A 20,820-nucleotide genomic window follows, 5' to 3' on the forward strand; every position below is an offset into this window, starting at 1 on the left:
TTCAACACTCAGCACGTCCTCTTTAGAATTGTAGGAACCTGTTTTTGTTTGCAGCAGACATGCTTGTTTCATCGGTCTGCAAGACTATTTAATCACTCAGCGTTTCTTGAGTTCCTGCTATATATGGTGTTCTCGATAGGCATCTGCCTTTGCAACACCCTTTGAGATGAATGGTAATATTCATGTGGGGTGAGATCTATTTCCGTTGCAACTTGGATTAGGTACAGGTAGGATAGGTTTTGCGTGAGTCTGATACTTGGGGGTCACTTCTTCAATAGGCAGAGCATTTAGTCTCTAGCCAAAAACAATTCCTGAATGAAAGGCAGACAATGGAACTCTGAATAATGTATATCCTGGGTTTTAACTAACATAATCAATTTATCTGGGTTGACGGGACTGTTATGATTTTAAAACTTTAAGGCCAGCGTTTTAACCCCATTAGTTCCAGGCAAACTGGAATGGTAGTTCATCTGAACTCTAATTCTGACTCTCATGTCCCAACGGGTATGAAGGTCAGCCGGACTCCCCTTCACTGCCTTGAGTACATTTCCCACTGAGCCGTGAGCCCATGCCTCTTCCGCTCCTTCGTGAAGACTACAAGTCCCAGCATGCAGCGCAGCTCTTCCAGGCCTTCCCAGGCCCCCCTGGGCTCTTCCACTCTTGCGTCTCCCTTAGGGCTCCGGGCCTGGTAGCCTGTGCGCGCTGACGTAGATGCGTATGCGGCGTACTCTTCGCGCCTCTTCCCCCGCCTACTGGGTTGCCGAAGTCCCGCGGCGGGAGGTGGAAAGTGGTGTTAACTATTTTTTTTTTCTTTGGCGGCAGTTTGGCTTTTTAAGAAGCATCTGTGGTTTAAAAGCCAGGGGGATTCTGGAAAGAGGCCGTCACTCCTAGCCCTCTTTTCCTCCGAGTTTGCGTCTCCGTGGGCCAAGATGGACAAAGTTTGTGCTGTGTTCGGAGGCTCTAGAGGCATTGGGAGGGCAGTGGCCCAGTTAATGGCCCAAAAAGGCTACCGACTGGCAATCATCGCCAGAAATCTGGAAGTGGCCAAAGCCGCCGCCGGTGAGCTCGGCGGTAGGTACCGAAATGGAGTTGCCCAGGTTGTGTGGCTGCAGTCCGAGAGCCTAAAGTTCCCTCGTTTGTAAAACGAGAGGGTCTGGCGTTTACGGCTCTGCGGGTTAGCAGTTTAGCTCCCCACGTCCAGGAGCACCCCGTCTTGAGTGTGGACACCTGTTTGGGCAGAGAATCCTCAACACCCGGTTTCCCGCAATGTCTCCTCCCACACCGCCTGTCGCCAGGGGCTGAACACTTGGGGTTTTCTTTGAGACTTAGCGGTCCTTTGAGGCCCTACTAATTAAGCACCCACCCCCCTGAGTCTAGGGCTAACCGTGCTGCGTTGTTTTGTTTTGGTGTCTGGAAGGAGGGAGACTCACAACAGTTAATTTCTTATGCAGGGTAAAGGGTATCCTTGTGCCACGAAGTCCCGGGCGCCGCTGGGAGACAGGGGTGGGCGGAAAGGAGTTGAGGCAGGAAGGGTAGGCATGTCAAGCCTGAAAGTCTCGCTGTAGTTTTTGCGGCGCTGTAGTCTTGCTACGGGCTGTGATTTTGTTGTGTTCGGTTCGGTTTTGTTTTGTTGTTGTTTTTTTTTTTTTTTTTTTTTTTAGGCTGCAGGCTGTGTTTTATAGACAAACTCTTTTGAGTACTAGCGGGTTTTGAGATAAACTTTTTTTTGGCTCTCCTACATCCGTACCCACTTAATAGGTTATTACATTGTTTTTGTGGCTTTTACAATTGGAAAATTGATTCAGATTCCTTTTTATTGCATTTAAAATCCAATCTTTTGGTTTATTAATAATGGATTAGTAATTGTTTTGCATTATTTTGCAACTATAAGGGAGAATTAGGATGAACGAAAGATGCTAGAATGCTGCAATTTAGTTAGTAGGAGGCATGAATGCACTTCGTTCACTATCTGGGAGGCATTGGGAAGAGGCCTGGGGATGAACCTGGAGGCTGTTACTTTAACGTTACTATTGTTTACTATTGGTTTACTCTAATTGTGCACTTGGGTTGGGAAAATATTAGATTCTTTTTAGAGAGGGGGGAAAACCCCGTAAGTTACAGAACAGGGAGGATTTCAGTGAATGCTTCTTGCTACTCATATTTACTGTGTCACAAAGGAGTGAGAAAGTGATTTTCCTGATGGTGTCATCCCAAGCCATTAGTGTTTGCTGGAATAGATTAAAACTTGGTTGAGCTTCTAAGGGTTATTGTGAACCTAACAAGTTTTCAGATGAAAGCCGGCAGTGGGTCACAGAGGATGCTTTTGGGCGTTTTACTTCTTTGAATTTGTGTTCCAACACCTACAAGGTGTGACTTCCCAGAAAGCTTACTGCTTCCAAAGACCTGAGGGTATAATTTTAGCGTTGACCACTACTAGGCGAGGTCAGCCAGAAAATAAACAATTGTTTAGTTTTTTAAAAACTCCATTTTAGAGTATTACAATTATGTATTATTGAATGGAAAATGCTTTCTTTGACACGTATTCTTTTGGTATTTAAACATCTTCAAAAAGTGAGCATTTAAAAAGGGGGAAGTAACAGTTGTTTTTGGTAAAAAGTCTGTGTGTATGTGTTTTTTAGTTTTGACTTTTTTTTTTTTAAATAGCTTCCTGCTTTGTAGTGGTCAGACTTGAATAATAGTTACTGTAACATATGTGCCATAGTTAAAAAAAAAAGTGGAAGACCCCTAGGTTTTATTCTCAGGACCAGGGAACCCATTTAACAAAAACGTAATGGAATTAGACATAAATTTCGAAAAAGAAATAAAAAAAACAAACACTGTTGAATTGGGTAGCATGGGGTCGCCATCAAAGCCAGAAATACTATATGAATTTTACAAAGCCTTATGAATACAAAAAGGCCCTCCTTCCATTTTTTTCCTCATTAAAAAAACATTTTTAGGATTTAATTCTTTACTTCTTGTTCCCCATCTTCTCCTTGTTCCCCATCCACCCTCATCCTAGTTTTATTGGACTGAACTCCTTGAGAGGAGGAATCCATGACATAATCATCTTTTATCTCTAGATTGTAATAATCACAGGCTTAGGTCATAGTAGATGCTCAACAAATGTGTATTGAATAATTTTTAAATTGAGATTATAATTTATAAGTAATGCTAATTTAACTTTGTTCTATAGGAGATCATTTAGCGTTTAGCTGTGATGTTGCCAAAGAACGTGATGTTCAAAATACATTTGAAGAGATGGAAAAAAATTTAGGTCGAGTTAATTTCTTGGTAAACGCAGCTGGAATTAACAGGTTGGTCCCAAATTTAAGTACATTTCCTGTATGTTTTTTTTTTTTCCCTAGTATGTCTTTGATTGGTATGAGTAAATATATTAACTTGCTTTACTTGTAACTGGAAGAAAATATGTATTTTTTATACATTCTTTTATGTTGAGATACCAATAAGGGTATAGTTTGATCAATTTTAACATTGCAGTCACACCCATATTGAACTATAGAACTTTTCCAGCATTCTAGAAGGCTCCCTTCAGTTTCTTCTCAGCTAATACTATGTTACCACTATTCTGACTTCTGTCACCATTGTATAAGTTCATAAACTTAATGGTATTAGAGTAGATATTTTCTTTTTAAAGGTGAATTTAGGATAATATTTAGAATAGTATATTTTCTTGCTAAACAGAGCTTACTATAATGGCAGTTGCTTAGTTCATTCAAGCTATTTTGGTTATATGGCATTACTTTTAGTAGTTAGGAATATTTGCTTCTGAACCCTACTTCTAGGTCTATCTTTTCTCATTTATCAGTTATGTCAATTCCCTTCAAATATAGATTAAAATGGGACTCTGTAGGTATTCTAGCTCACATATATTCCTAATACTCTACTTTCAGTTAAAATGTTATACATTTTTGACTTTTTAAATTGGTTTTATCCCATTTTAAATTTATATGCTACTGTTTTTTAAATTTTATTTATTTGTTTTTTGTAGGGATAGCCTTTTAGTAAGAACAAAAACTGAAGATATGATATCTCAGCTTCATACTAACCTCTTGGGTTCCATGCTGACTTGTAAAGTTGCCTTGAAGACTATGATTCAACAGCAGAGAGGGTCTATTGTTAATGTAGGTGAGTCTTAACCTGTGAAATTAGACTTATCTCATAGTACCATAAAAATATTTAATTGACTAATTTGGAGTTTATTCATGTGTGAAACTTGGATGAAATGGGTCTTTTTACTATTTATGGAAAGAAGGACTTGATTAACCAATTAGTGGGTAAATTAGGAACCACAAATTCATTCTTGTAATGCTGAAGCAGATGTGAATTGAATGATACCACCAGGTATTCGAAAATATGATCTATGACAAAAGATGCCCGGCTTCATTGTCCAGAAGCCATGTCAAGTGGCAGCCACTGTTTAGATCCAGTTGATTATTCCTACACACAGATCTGGTCTCAGTTTTGCCAGCCATTTGACTTTTTAAGAGAAAGTGATTTTCATGTAAAACCTGATTTTTTAAAATATGGATAAAGAATTGAAAAATTTGGGGTAGTGGGGACTAAAAAAATGATCTCTACAGCAGTTGCATGTGTCACTAATAAATCTAGTACAGAGATTTAGGAGGAAGTTTTCTTAGGGGAATAAGCTTTTCAGTTTTTTAGAATGAATGTAAGTAACCCCTAGTCTTCAGTTCATCTGACCCATGGGGCAGGTAGACCATGTAGTATGTGCTTGTAGACCTTAAAATGCAAAATGACTTACAGTTCTATTCCAGTTTGGTAATTTGAAAATAGCGGCATATCATCTGCCTTTTAATTTTAAGTGATAATATCTTAAAAAGCCGCATAAGGGGAATCCTGCTCTGTTAAAGTAAATGACCCTATTTTTAATATAGGAAATGGCTTTCCAAGCCAAAATGTATGGTTTTTCTCTTTTGAAAATAAGAAAAGAATACTGTGCTAATGAGAATTAGAACATTTTTGACATTTACCCTTAAAAATGTAAGGAATGAATTTTCTTAAAAAAGATCAGTAAATGATTAAAAAGTAAAAGATGAGTTGACCTTTGCCTCCTAACACAGCCAGGTAATAATTTTGGGTTCTCAGAAGCTGGTGTACTGGCCCCTATACACCACCTGATGTAGGTGTATTTAACTCTAAAATATCCCTTTTTAGATACATTTAAAAACCTACATCAGTCCTTTGTGTACTTGCAGAACTTTTAGAATTGTGCTAAAAGTAAATAAAAATAATTAAAAATCAGAGAATCTTTTTACAGAAAGGACTATTTTAAACTGCTAGTAAGTTCATTGATTAGTTCAGAAGTTTAACAGTTATTGACTAGATGGACAGTAGTGTGTGGTATAAACCAAAGCTTCCTATTTGGCCTTTCTCCCATGCCTATATTTTTCTTTCTTTTTTGTTTCTCTGGATTTCTCTTTCTCCTGGATACCCCTTTTTCTCTCTATCTGTGTTTCCTCTGTCTGGTGTTTCTCTCTCTGTGCTTCACAGTTCTCTTCCTTTGTCATTCCCTGGCATTGAATATATAAGGCAGATATTTTAATTTTGAGCTTGTTGATGATAATATATATAAAAGTGTTTTGTTTTGTTTTGTTTTTTCCTAAAATAAAATTACTTTTTCAAAGATTTTGTGAAGCTCTTGATTAATTTTTATATTGTAAGTACAGGTCACTGGTGCAGAAAATCACTTCCCTGTTTCTGTTTTGCAAGAATAAACATTTGCATTCAGTTGATAGTTAAATTATAAATTATTTCATATTCATATAAATGAGACCACCCAAGAATCTTTAGTAGTCAGTACAAGTTACGATACATCATTGAAGGTAACTAAATTGCAGTTTTACAAAAAGTTTATAATTGAACCTTTGTTATTTTAGATTGATGGTAGTTCAGATTTAGTGAGATTTATCTTCAGATGAATTATTTTTTAGGTGGAAATGAATACCTCCTCATCTTTGTGTTGTAGAACCATAAAATTAATCAGCATTTATCTGATTTTTTGTGGTTCTAACCTCTTCCTACTGGCACCTTATATAAATACTATAGGACTTCACCATGTCTGACCTACTCACAGATGAGAGTGGGTTTCTTTCACTTGATGGATCAGTTCTCAGGCCCCTTCCTGACATTTGAGGTTTTACATAAGCTTCTTTCAGAACCTGTTTTCTGTTGGTATCTGGAGAAGACTTAAACCCTAAGTCTTACTACTCAAATGACAGTACTAAGAATTCCTAATTTTCTCAAAGGGCAAGGTAAACTGGTTTGTACCTTTTTTGTTTACTCTAAATTATCTGAATATTGAAATAACCCATTAATTGGTTTGTATTTGCTTTTATTTTTTTCTAGGAAGTATTATTGGTTTAAAAGGCAATTCTGGCCAGTCTGTGTACAGTGCAGGTAAAGGAGGACTAGTTGGATTTTCACGTGCTCTTGCTAAAGAAGTAGCAAGAAAGAAAATTAGAGTGAATGTAGTTGCACCAGGTCAGTGAAAACTTTTTTCTTTTTTTAAAAATTGGAGTATAGTTGACATACAATATTATGTTGTTTCAGGTATATAATATAGTGATTCAAAAAAATTACATATATTATGAAGTGTTTACCATGAGAGATGTAACTACCATCTGTCACTATACAAAGTTATTACAATATTACTATGTCCCCTGTGCTGTACTTTCCGTCCCTGTGACTTATTTATTTTATAATTGGAAACTTGTATCTTTTAATCCTCTTCACCTATTTTGCTTGTCCCTCCAACCGTCACCCCTCTGGCAACCATCAATTCTCTGTATTTATGAGTCTGTTTCTGTTTTTGTTTTGTTTTTTTTGTGGTTCGTTTTGTTTTTAAGATTCCAAGTATAAGTCCTATCATGTTATTTGTCTTTTTCTCCCTCTTACTCACTTAGCATAATACCCTCTAGATCCATCCATGTTGTTGTCAATGGCAAGATTTCATTCTCTTTTATGGTTGAGTAATATTCCACTGTGTGTATATATCACATCTCTTTATCCATTCATGTATCATGGATGTTCATTTAGGTTGTTTCCATTTCTTGGCTATTATAAATAATACTGTATTAAACATGGGGGGGCATATATATAATGAATTAGTATTTTTCTCTCTGTAGATACCTAGAAGTAGAATTACTGGGTTGTATGATATTTCTATTTTTAATTTATGGAGGATCCTCTGTACTGTTTTCTGTAGTGGATGTGCCAGTTTGTGTTCCCACCAGTGATGCCCAAGGGTTTCCTTTTCTTCAGATTCTTGCCAACCCTTGTTATATTTTGTCTTTTTGATACTAGTCCTTCTGACAGGTGTAGGGGCTATTTCATTGTTGTTTTAATTTGCACTTCCTTGATGATTATTGATGTTGAGTATCTTTTTACGTGTCTGTTGGCCATCTCTATGTCTTCTTTGGAAAAATGGTGATTCAGGTCTTCTGCCCAATTTTAATGGGATTATTGGGGTTTTTTGGTGTTGAGTTGTATACGTTCTTTTATACTTTGGATATGAACTCCTTATTGGATATATCATTTGTAAATATCTTCTCCCATTCAATAGATTGCCTTTGGTTTTGTTGATTCCCCCACCACCCCCCACCCCCCGGCAAAAGCTTTTTAGTTTGATGTAATCCGAATAGTTTATTTTTGCTTTTGTTTTCCTTGCCTGAGGAAATAGATCCAGAAAAATATTTCTAAGACTGATGTCCAGGGTATTACTGCCTATGTTTTCTTTTAGGAGTTTTATGGTTTCAGATATCACATGTACATCTTTAATCTATTTTTAGTTTATTTTTATGTTTGATGTAAGAAAATGGGCCAGTTTCATTATTTTGCTGTTCGGTTTTTTTAAAAACCACTTATTGAAGAGACTGTCTTTTCTTTATTGTATATTCTTGTCACCTTTGTCATAGATTAATTGACCACGTAAGAGTGGGTTTATTTCTGGGCTCTTCATTCTGTTCCATTGATATGTGTGTCTGTTTTTGTGCCAGTACCATACTGCTTTGATTACTGTAGCTTTATAATGTGACATCTGGGATTTTGATGCCTCCAGCTTTGTTGTTCTTCAAGATTTTCTTGGCTAGGGGTGCCTGGCTGGCTCAGTTGATAGAGTATGTGACTCTTGATCATGGGGTCATGAGCTCAGGCTCCACACTGGGTGCAGAGATTACTTAAATAATAAATAAATAAATAGATTGTTTTGGCTATTTGAGGTCTTTTGTGAGTCCATATAAATTTTAGGATTCTTTGTTCTAGTTCTGTGAAAAATTACTATTAATATTTTGATAGGGATTACTGAGGTAGTGTAGATATTTTAACAGTTCTTCTAATCCACAAGCATGGAGTATCTTTTCATTTTTTTTGTGTCATCTTCAGTTTCTTCATCAGTGTCTTACAGGGTTCAGAGTATATGTCTTTCATCTCCTTGGTGAAGTTTATTCCTTAGGATTTTATCCTTTTGGGTGTAAGTTTAAATGGGATTAAAAAAAAAAAGATTTTGTTTATTTAACAGAGAGAGGCATCGAGAGAGGGAACATAAGCAGGGGGAATGGGAGAGGGAGAAGCAGGCTTCCCAATGAGCAGGGAGCCCAATATGGGGCTTGATCCCAGGATCCTGGGACCATGACCTGAGCCAAAAGCAGACACTTAACAACTGAGCCACCCAGGAACTCTTAGGATTGTTTTTTTTAATTTCTCTTTTCTTTTAGTTCTTTATTAGTGTATAGAAATGCAACAGATTTCTGTATTGCTTTTGTATCCTACAACTTTACTGAATTCATTTATTACTTCTAGTAGGGTTTTGGTGGACTTTTTAGGGTGGTGTGTGTGTATGGGGGGATAATGTCATTTGCAAAGAGTGATAGTTTTACTTTTTTCTTTTTAAATATAATTTATGTACACTGTGGCTTTGTACAATAATAGCAGAGATTATTCCTGTGTTTGTAAGTACATCAGCATCATCAGGTACGTCTGATTATCAGAATAGGAACATGGAATCTTCATGGTTACTAAATTCTTGAGTAGTGAAATGTGTGATGGCATGACTACGTCTTGACAGGACTTAAGTGACTACACCTGCTTATATTGCCAGTCTCTGCCCTACCCTCAAGGAGGAGGCCAAGGCTGTTTTGTTTGTGTAAACCACATTGCTTTTTTTTTTTTTTTTTTTTTTTTTAATTTTACAGAGAGGGGGAGTGAGGGAGAGAGAGAATCTTAAGTAGGCTTCATGCCCAATATGGAGCCTGATATGGGGCTTGATCTCATGACCCTGAGATCATGACCTCTGCCAAAATCAAGTTAACCAACTAAGCCACCCAGGGGCCCCTGGTCCCCACATTGCATTTTCTAGTAACTGATTACTCTTAAACTGAAACCACAAGAGAAACTTCTCATTAAAAATTAGTTATAAATTAAGAACTCTTAAGGGTTGAATGTGAGAATTTCAAGTTGGGGCGGTGGGTATTGGTAATGTATCCACTAGTTGAATTGTATACTTTGGAGAACTATTTGCATTTTAAGTGTCCTTCTCTCTTCTTGGAATGTTCCACTGATTTATTGCTCACTGGGATAAATTTGCTAATTAATTTAGACTTTGTCAGTGTCAAAGCAGAGCTTTCCAAGTATTAATGTGTATATTACCTAAATATATTTCTTCAGTTTATCTTTTTTTTTTTTTATTTTTATTTATTTATTTGAAACAGAGAGAGAGAGATCACAAGGATGCTGAGACGCAGGCATAGAGAGAGAGAGGAGAAAGCAGGCTCCCCACTGAGCAGAGAGCCCGATGCGGGCCTCGATCCCAGGACCCTGAGATCATGACCTGAGCTGAAGGCAGAGGCTTAACCCACTGAGCCACCCAGGCGCCCTTCTTTAGTTTATCTTATAGAAATAATACTTCTCTGTATTTAAAATATTTTAATAGGTCTATAATACAGTATGCTTTTAATAACAGAATAGACCAGAGGAAATTATCAAATTATCATATGTGATGTCATTTGCAAATTTCACCAAGCAGTCATGTACAATAACTGACATACTGATTTTTCCAGAAAGTTGGTATTTAGAAAAAGAATTGCCAGGGGTCACATAGTGTTTGTTTTCAAAGTAATGTCTTTCACTGGACCTCATTGTACCCTAGAGAGCTATCCAGGATTCATGTTAGAATTTTAACACAGAAAAATTTGAAGGATAAAAAGATATTTACACAGACTCAGGAGGAAGAAACACGGTTTTAGAAATCAGCCTATGAAGTAGCAAGATTTTAACAGTGATTTTATCTGTAGTTGTCTCTTTAATAAATGGATAGGGGCTCTGAGGCTCGTTGTTGATGGCATGGGAGGAACAAAGTGGTAGGACATGATAACAGAGATGAGACTGAATACTCTGGCATCAAAAAATACTATTACATATGACCAAGGCACTGCTTAGAGAAACCAGACATATGTTGGAGTGGCCAAGAATGAAGATGACTGTTAAATAGATGTGGCTGTTTAATAATTTTCAAAATAGAAGTCACAGTGGGAAGCTTATAGTAGAGCTAGTCTCCTAGAGGAAATCTATGAGGAACGCTTGTCTTCTTCTTAATGATGTAGGAAGAACCAAGCTAGCAGAGATGCAATTCACTTGTAATACAAAGCAAGTTTGATTTGAGCTAAGAACACGGAAATCAGAGACTTCTCAAGAAGACAAGTAGAGGGGCGCTTGGGTGGCTCAGTGGGTTGGGTTTCTGCCCTCGGCTCAGGTCATGATCCCAGTGTCCTGGGATCAAGCCCCATATCGGGCTCTCTGCTCAGTGGGGAGCCTGCTTCCCTCTCTCTCTGCCTGCCTTTCTGCCTACTTGTGAACTATGTCTGTCAAATGAATAAATAAAATCTTAAAAAAAAAAAGACAAGTAGAATATTATTGTGTACCTGTGGCTTTTATTGTGCTTACTTTGGGCATTCCTCATGGCTGGAAAATACTGATGGATTAAATGGGATGCAAAGCCAGTTAACTTGGTCTGTCAGTTACAGGTAATTGGAAAATACTAAAACAATGATTGGAATTATAGTGTAGCTTGTTAAAGTCTAAAGAAATTTTTCATTTCTGGGTGCCTATGTGGCTCAGTTGGTTAAGCATCTGCCTTCTGCTCAGATCATGATCCCAGGGTCCTGAGATAAGTCCCATATCGGGCTCCCTGTTCAGCGAGGAGTCTGCTACTGCCTCTCCGCACTGCCCCCCCCACCCTGGCTCATGCTCTGTCTCATGGTCTCTCTCTGTCTCTCAAATGAAATGCTTCAGAAAAATTTTCCAATTCTTAACTTTGCTAAGTCTTTTAAAATAAATTCAGATATGCAGCTTACAGCTGGTTTGTTGGTCTTCAAATTAATTGCCTTAAATTTTAAACAAGTTCTTTTCCACTCAGTAGCCTTCTGTACTCATGAACACAGAGCATTCTACAAGTCACTTAAATTCCATTTTAGAATTTCCTCCTTCACCTTAAATTTTCACATTGTTGTAAGTAATCTGAAAGACAGAAAGAGGGATGAAATGTGAGTGTGTTGATTTAATCTTCAAGACAGAGTTATAAAACCAGTTTCCACTTAAACTGAAATAAGAACACAGAATTATAAGGAAAAACTTTTGCCAAAGCTCATCTTGAAAAGGTTAAGTTGCTCAGTTTGAGAAAGGGGCCATATTTTATTTTTTATTTTATTTAAAAAATTTTTTTGAGATTTGTTTATATAGAGAGAGTGAGGATGTGCAGAGGGAGAAGGAGTGGGAGAGGGAGAGAATCGACTCCCTGCTAAGCGTGGAGTACAGTGCAGGGCTCAATCCCATGACCCTGAGATGACGACCTGAGCCAAAAATCAGGAGTTGGATGCTTGACCAACTGAGCCCTCTGGGCGAGAAAGGGACCATGTTTTAGATGCTGATCTCTGTTATGATCTACATACATTATGGGACCTTCCAGAAGTGACTGAAACAATGTAGCATATAGACATCAGAAGACTCAGTGCTATGCAGTGTGTTTAGTTCACAGAATAATAGAAGCAGTTGAAATTTCCTTAAAATATCTATATAAAAACATGTTAAGTTTTCCAAAACATGAAATGCAAAATGTTTGTAACTGTACATCATTCTTCAGCCAAAAGAGGTCCAGAAATGTCGAATATGCAAGTATTAATTGTGATGACTTTAAGATTAGTCAGAAACCTTACCTAAGTGACATTCCAAAGTATGCAGATCAGTTAAACATGTATAAAATTGGTATTAACCCAGTTAGAAATACAAAATGAAAATTACGGATATTGCCTCAAGTATCTGGGATTTCACAGGTTTATAAACAGACCATGTAACAAAGTAATTCTAGTTTTAAGAATATCTTATATTTCAGTATTTCAAAAATTTCAAGAAGTCCCACAACAACATCAAAAATCATTTATCTGGATATTAGAGTTCTTTGTGATTCATCAGTTCAGCAGAATGCGGGTAGTATAAACAAAAGTTTAACTTACCGAAGACATTAGACCATGCCATTATAAAAAGAATAAACTGTCCTTGGATCAAATGGATATTTTAAAAAACCCAAAACATATACACAAATTACCTGGGTTAGTTAAGAGGGTGATAAAAAGGTGCTAAAACTCAAATCTATACTATTACTCTTTGGTGTGATAAAAATTTGGGTTGGGTATTAACTCAACTTTTGAATGAAATGATTGTTTTCATATACGTCGTCCAGTTTGCCATGGAATGTTTGTGCTAGTTTACTGTAGGTATTGAAGAATTGATTATCTATACAGAATAGACCTTTTGGTTCATTGGTTGGTTGTAAGAGAGTAGGCTGATGTAGACCTTTGACACCTTTCCATTTCAGGTCACTAATGGTTCAGGCTTGTGTGCTGGATTGGTTTGTTTGTTTATTTATTTATTTGAAAGAGCGTGCAAGAGAGAGGACAAGCAGGGGGAGAGGCAGATGGAGAGGGAGAGGAGATTCTCCCCTGAGCAAGGAGCCTGATGCCGGACTGGATCGCAGGACCTTGGGATCATGACCTGAGCTGTAGGCAGATGCTTAATCATCTGAGCCACCCAGGAACCCCTGGGATTGGTGTTTTATTTGGCAGTGATGCTAAACTAGCAGGGTTTAGGGAAATGTCAAATTCTCCTGATAACCTTTGTACTTTGTTATGTGCCTTCAGCTCAGTCCATTGTTCAGTCACAGAGACTAGCTAAATTCAAGCATTGTCCAAATCCACGAACATTTGATAAATGACTCTGGTATAGATACAACCATTTTAGAAAAAAAAAAGAAAAAGAAAAAAGAAAAAAAATAATCCAAAACTTGTACTCTCATTTTGACACTGCTTTCTGTTTGTGTATGCTTATGCAACCTGATTGATTTTAGTGTTAGCCTAGTTTAGCCATATATGGAATAGATTATTTGTGATTTGGGGCCGCATGTATTTGGTTTACTCTGTTAAGGGATTGCCATAGTGTGGGTGAGGAAGAGTTAATTCTAGTTCATGATCATTTAAAAGCTGGATGATTTAAGGATAATGCACATGTTTCTAACTCATAATAACTCAGTAAACTTTCTGGAGTTTCTTCTATATGCAAGGGTTCCAAAATTATAAAAAATGAATAAGGTATTTCTGCTATGAGGAGCTAAGTACTGTGAGAAAGACAGACATATAAACAAATAATTAAAAAACTGAATGACAGATGTAAAGTAGAGGAACATATATGATGCTATGGAAACACTGAAGAAGGAATGCTTAATTTTGTCAGAGTGAATCAGTTGTCAAGGCAACAGGCTAAATAGTGGGGAATCCAGTTTGTATACAAAGGGAAGTTTTAGGAGTGTTGTGGAAGTGTGTTTGTATAGCCTTTCTGAAAGATCTTATTTTCCAGTATAATTTGTAGTACAGGAAAATACCTGTCACTAAAATTGTGACCGTTTCATAGGGTGACCTTTATTATTGGCCATATATACTTAGCAGGATTCATAGTGTGAATATGCTTTATTGATTAGAGGCAAAGTGCAGGTCGAAATAGAAGAATTAAATTGATTGTATGGATTATTTATTTTAGGTAGTAATTTCAGACAGATTCATCACCAAATCTTCTAATAGAACTGACAAGCCTCAGAATTAACAAATATGTTTCTTCTTATGTCAGTTTCCAGTTAAGGAAAACAGTTAAGAAGCAAATCAAAACAGGAAAACCAAGAAACAGGGAAAATAATAAATTAGGCCCTTATTCACTGCCTAATGTTACTGACTTTTTAAAGATCCGTTAGTTACTAAGCTTTGGTATTCAAATATAAAATAAATCTAACTGATGAGAAAATATTGAATATGAGCAACAGAATATTTGATAAATTGAAACTATAGGGGCACCTGGGTGGCTCAATTGGTTAAGCATCTGCCTTCAGGTTGGGTCTGATCCCAAGGTCCTGGGATTGAGCCTCTTCAGGCTCTCTGTTTAGCGGAGAGTCTGCTTTTCTCTCTCCCTCAGCCCCTAACCTGCTCCTTCTCTCTCTCTCTCACTCAAATAAATAAATAAAAATAAAAAATAAAATAACCTAAAAAAAATGAAACTATAATGGATATATTACTTTAAAAAAATGTGTTCTTAATAGATATTACAAACATGGACAAAATTCAGGAGTACAAAAAGGCATAGATTAAAAAGTGAGTCTTCTTTCCCCTAATCATCTAGTTTCCTTCTTCAAAAGTAATTCCTGTTAACTAGTGTCTTTGGTATTTCATATACAAGTCAATAAAATATATGTGTGTGTGTGTATACCTATAATATATAGGTATATGTCTGTATATATTTATATGAATATATAAATATATATGTAAAAAGAAAACAAATTGTATCATACTATCCAGTATTCTGTATCTTGCTTTATTCATAACGCAATATATCTTGGAATTGATTCCATAATATTCCATATAGAACTGCTTTACTTTTTAAAATAACAGCTTTATGGCAATACTTCACAGATCATACAATTCAACCATTTATATTGTACAATTCATTGGTTTTAGTATAGTTTCAGAATTTTAGAATACATTTTAGAACATTTTTGTCTTCCCCCAAAAAACCTATAGCCTTTAGCATTTGCTCCTCATTTGCCTCCAGTCTCCCCAGCTTCTGGCAACCACTAATCTACTTTGTGTCTCTGTAGATTTCCCTATTCTGGGACAGTTAATGTAAACCAAATCATAAAATATGCAGTCTTATGTCACCGCTTAATGGCTTAATGGCTGAATTAAAAGACAGTAATGTCTGTCTTATGGGTGTATCATAATGGATTTTTTTTTTTAAAGATTTTATTTATTTGACAGACAGAGATCACAAGTAGGCAGAGAGACGGGCGGAGAAAGAGAGAGGAGAAAGCAGGCTCCCCGCTGAGCAGAGAGGCTGATGCGGGGCTCGATCCCAGGACCCTGGGATCATGTCCTGAGCTGAAGACAGAGGCTTTAACCCACTGAGCCACCCAGGCGCCCCTATCATAATGGATTTAACCTGTTGCCTCTTGATGGACAGTTAGATTGCTTCTGATCTTTTGTCATTACAATTAATAATGCAGTGACAATACTTGTATGTAATTTAGATGTGTATGAGTATAATGAGTATAATTCTGGGAACAAAACTGCCAAGACTCAAAGGGTATATGCATTTTAAAATCTGCAAATAGTACAGCATTGCATTTATTTCTGTAGGGTACCTTTAATGTCCAGCCCTCCCTTTCTTAAGTTGAAGAGCTTTTATGTTTACTACTTGGAGAAAATCTTGTTGACAGATGTTTGTGTAAGCTTGGCAGCTGACCAAAACAGGTATTATTCTAGGTCCCCTTATGTGCTGTTTGGTATGGAATTGATTTTTCACAGCACACTGTTTCCCTGTACACTTCTGCTAACATAATATCAAGATACCTGAATTTGGTCTGGTTAAAATTTTGGTCTAGTTTTTGGCGACAGCCTTGTTTGTTCTCCTTTAAAAAAAAAAAAGTGTCTGGGGTTATTTTAATTCTTTCTATATACCAGAGAATCAAAACCTGAGCCAGTAGATGTATCAAATAGTATATATCTACGATTATTAATATTGGTGATAGGCTAAAATTCTGGTATCTTATTTAAATATATGGTCTGTGTTGTATATAAAAGCTTTCAAAACTAACATTGTGATCAACTAATATGGAAATGAGATGCTATTTATTTATATAACTAACCAAAAAATGGATAAAAGAAATCATTTTCTTTATTATTTATCAAATATAAATTCTCACTGGACAAGAACTGTGTACTTGCTTTTATGTGGAAGAGTATATCTGTACCTTTTAATTTATTTTTATTTATTTATTTTTTTTTTTAAGAGGGGGAATGTAGGGGATGGGGCAGCAGGAAAGGGAGAGAGAGAGAATCTTAAGCAGGCTCCACACCCAGCATGGAGCCCAAACAGGGCTTGATCTCACAACACTGAGATCATGACCTGAGCCAAAATCAAGAGTCTAAAGCTTAACCGACTATGCCACCCAGGTGCTCCTATCTGTACCTTTTTAAAAAAGATACACTGAGTGTGTTGTCATGTATGTGGAACTAAAGTAGAAGTATCCTTATTCTAAGTGGAGGGTGTGTCATTTTAGTTATTTATTTGTGGGCTTAAGGAGTGATAACTTTGTTTCCAGCTGGAAACCTCTAATTGTCCAAGTGATCAATAATAACATCATTTGTTGGACAGTGGCACCTATTGGTAGTTTAATATTTTCATAACCCAGCTTGAAAGGCATTATAAATACATACATAGTAAGGAGAGTAGGAGAACAAAATTTCCAGAACTTTATAAATAAAGTAACAGAATGTTATGGAAGAGAGTCCTATCGGGCCAAGGAGAGAGCACAAACTGGAGAGCAGTACAAGCACAAAAATGAGTATGTGAAATGTTTAAGGACTGCTGATATCTCTGCTGAGGTCCTATGATATATGATAGAGATACCAATAGGCTGTTTATATGCAGTGACCTGAGTTGTCAATGTATTTATAAGTGAGGATCACATGGTTTATGAGCTATAGCATAAAATGACATTGAAATTTGGTTGAGCCTGGAGTCATTTGAAATTAGCTTCACATTTTTTTAATCTGATTTCTAATAAGTTTGGTAAAGATTTACATTTTTTTTTTAAAGCTACAGATTTTTAGGGCAGTAAATTTATTCTGTATAATACTGTAATGGTGGATATGTTATGTTACATGTTTGTAAAAACAAAGAACTATATGCCATCCAAAGGGTGAATGTTAATGTAAAGTATGGACTTTACTTAATAATGTATAAATATTGGACCATCAAATGAACCACCCTAAGGCAAGCTATAAATAATTGGGGAAAATAGGGCTAATGTGATAAGGAAATATATGGGAACCCCCTCTACTTTATGCTCAGTTTTTCTGTAAACCTAAAACTGCTCTAAAAATAAGTCTATTAATTTAAAAAAGAAAGCTGCTGATAATGATGAGAGAAAGGCTCTTGGGTCTTTGGATATTCTTGGTCTCCGTATCAGACATCAGAATCAAAGAGGAAAAGTCGATATTGGTGAATTAATCCCTTCCTTTCAGCTTGGCCTCTGATGCCCACTTTATTTTAGTCTTTGTCTAGCATTCAGGGTTGGCTAGCAGCTGTCCCATGAGGATTGTCATTTTAACTATCCATTCATAGACCTGGGGAGAATCTGTGGCAGACTTTCCCTTGTGAAATAACACCCTTATGTTCCAGGCTTGAGCAGTGGAGGGATAATATTCATGTGAGGTGGGTGTTTGAACATCATGATTCCATTTCTGGACTTGTTGCAATCATTGTTGGATTCAGATGATACCTCTCCTTCTCAAATTTGACCTAACGTGGACACAGACTTCGGTAGGGCTGAATCTAGGCTGTAATGTTGAACAAGACCTTATCAAAAGCTTCAAGATATTAGCCTTTATCTTTTTCATGTATCTGGCTTATTTGATTGTTTTTTGGAAGAATATAATCTGTTGTCCTGGCCTGTATATATGAGGCAAAAGACTTCTTTCCATCTCACTGAAATTATTCTTAAAGTTCTCTCACTGTCTGGATTTCTCTTCCTATCCAAGGTTTGCCTTTCTGTACTAAATGCTCTGTTCTATATCTGCCTTTTTTTCCAAAATGGAAATGCCTTCAGATGGCCTCTCACAGATTGTGTGGCCTTACTCTTTGTCTCAAAAGGGACAAACATGTAAGGACTGATATCGACCCAAATCTGTTTTTTTCTGCCCGGAATGAATAAAAACCTAGATTAGTATCAGTGCTTCCTGAATTGGAGCTATTCTAATTATCCACCCAGCTACCAATGTAGGAACCGAGGGTTCTTTTAGGGGAGCTCACTTTCCTAATCTTCAAGGACAGTTGTCATTAATGAAGCATACTTTTCATCCTCGAACAATAGTTTTGTAGAGCTAAAAGATATCTCAAGGATCCATCATTTTCAATCTACTTCACTTATTTTATGATGCAGAGACAGTCATACAGTTTTAGGTACTACATGACTTTGCTTGGGTCCTAGCTTTGATAGTATTAGCAGAGCAGGGAACCAGAATCTAGTTTAATATGTCCTAATCCAGTGGTCTTTTTATCACAAAGTGCTTCTTTTGAGAAAAAGTCACCAGAACCAGAAAAAGCTCACTAGAAGTTGAGCCTGGAATTTGCTAACTCATCATTACAGGGTCTTCCTTGCAAAAACATTTTTACTATAGTTTTTATGAATTTTTTTAAAAAAAGATTTATTTACTCTTGAGAGAGAGAGAGAGAAAGAGCTGGGGGAAGGGCAGAGGGAGAGAGAATCTCAAGAAGACTCCTTGCTGAGTGAGGAGCCTAATGCGGGGCTCGACCCCATGACTCCAAGATCATGACCTGAACTGAAATGAAGTCAGGCACTCAACTGACTGAGCCATCCAGGCACCCCAAGTTTTTTCTTTTATTTAAGATTAAAATACATTATTGATTTTCTGCTGAGGGTGTTGAGAGTTAGTGGGGAAATATTTTATGCCAGTTTTGCTAGAATTCAAAACAACCTTTGAATAAAGTAGGTATATCATGAACTCCTTGAGAAGATAATGTAATCTTAAATGTTACATTCATAATTTTAATTCATTCAGCTTTTTGAATGTGTGAGATGAGGGTTTTTTTTTTTTTTCCTAATATACTCTGAGGTGTTTTTGGAAATAAATGTGTCCAAAGATGTAAAACTCTGGATATCAGGAAGTCCCATGATAGTGCTTTTTAAGGTAATTGGATTGCCTATTGATTATTATGACTCTTCACTGTAGATGGAAGTTTCATTTACTGTTCACTTGAAATTCTGGTTGTCCAGTGTTCTTATTATCTCTGTCAGCTACTTCTCTTTATTCTTGCATTCCATCTGGCCATCTCATTGTTCTTTCTTTTTTTTTTTTTTTTCTTTTTTCATCTCATTGTCCTTAAAGAGGAAAGGGATTGAAGTAAATGGGGTGGACTTTTTAAAAAATGTGGTAAGATTTGGGGTGCCTGGGTGGCTCAGTGGATTAAAGCCTCTGCCTTAAGCTCAGGTCATGATCCCAAGCTCCTGGGATCTAGTCCCGCATCGGGCTCTCTGCTCAGCAGGGAGCCTGCCTCCCCCTCTCTCTCTGCCTGCCTCTGCCCACTTGTGATTTCTGTCTGTCAAATAAATAAATAAAATCTTTTTTTTTAAATAAATAAAATCTTAAAAAAGAATAAAAAATTAAAAATGTGGTAAGATTTAATGGCTGATAAGGTTGTATTTCACAATGTAATCTCACAATGAAACACCCAAATAGTATAACATTATTTTTTTATTCCAGGTCTTCATTTCAGAGAATCTGAAGTTAATACTGTACATCTTTTTCAATAACTTTTTATTTGAATACAAAGATAATATACATACATTGTAGACAATTTGGAAAGTATAGACAAATCCCGAGAAGAAAGTAAAAATCATCACTTGTAATTCTAGTATTTAGTGATAATCACTGTTAATATTTGGTGGTTGTTTTAGTCATTAGTATATACATATTTTGTTTTTAATGGGGTTATAATGCATTTGTAACCTCATTTTTAATAGGCAAATACTATTTTCCTCTTTAAAAGTCCTTCATAGATTCATTTTTTTTTAAAAGATTTTTTATTTATTTATTTGACAGACAGAGATCACAAGCAGGCAGAGAAGCAGGCAGAAAGAGAGGAGGAAGCAGGCTCCCTGCTGAGCAGAGAGCCCCATGTGGGGCTCGATCCCTAGACCCTGGGATCATGACCTGAGCCGAAGGCAGAGGCCTTAACCCACTGAGCCACCCAGGCGCCCCCATAGATTCATTTTTAATAGATGCATATTATTCTACAGTATGGCTGTACCAGGATTTCTTTAAACAGTTTCTTTTTGAAAGCTACTCAGCTTGTTTCTAGTTCTTCCATAAGAAAGCTGTCACTGTTGTAGGCTTCATGTTAGGAAAATCTGTGATTGTTTCTCATTAGACTTTTAAGGAAATCTTTAAAAATTTGAAACCTAAGGCAAAGAAAAACTAAATAAGAACATAGTATTACATAATAAACCAGTGACCTTTTGTTAATTCTTAGCACAGTGTTTAGTTCACATTTATCCTGATACTTTAAATGGCAGTGTATTTAGATTAATTTACAGTTTGAATTAAAATGATTTAATTGTAACACAAGCCAGTCTGAAAACTGTTTTTTTTTTTTTTGAAAACTTCTTGA

At 36.5% G+C, this 20,820-nt stretch overlaps 1 protein-coding gene across 6 annotated transcripts in view; it reads left to right on the forward strand.

The window, feature by feature from the left end:
• Window positions 1–731: 731 nt before the first annotated feature.
• The window catches only part of CBR4 (carbonyl reductase 4), a 123,650-nt gene continuing 103,561 nt past the window's right edge, over window positions 732–20,820 (forward strand). For 4 of the 6 annotated variants that reach the window (XM_047717719.1, XM_047717718.1, XM_047717717.1 and 1 more), the window contains exons 1-4: window positions 733–1,071; window positions 3,197–3,317; window positions 4,013–4,149; window positions 6,391–6,525. In XM_047717719.1, coding sequence (XP_047573675.1) covers window positions 930–1,071; window positions 3,197–3,317; window positions 4,013–4,149; window positions 6,391–6,525 — 535 coding nt within the window. In that variant the 5' untranslated portion in view covers window positions 733–929. Of the gene's footprint in view, window positions 1,072–3,196; window positions 3,318–4,012; window positions 4,150–6,390; window positions 6,526–20,820 lie in introns of all 6 variants that reach the window. The other 2 variants (XM_047717716.1, XM_047717715.1) reach the window with 2 other exon arrangements.

Source organism: Lutra lutra, chromosome 2, assembly GCF_902655055.1.
Source record: "Lutra lutra chromosome 2, mLutLut1.2, whole genome shotgun sequence".
Taxonomy (NCBI): domain Eukaryota; kingdom Metazoa; phylum Chordata; class Mammalia; order Carnivora; family Mustelidae; genus Lutra; species Lutra lutra.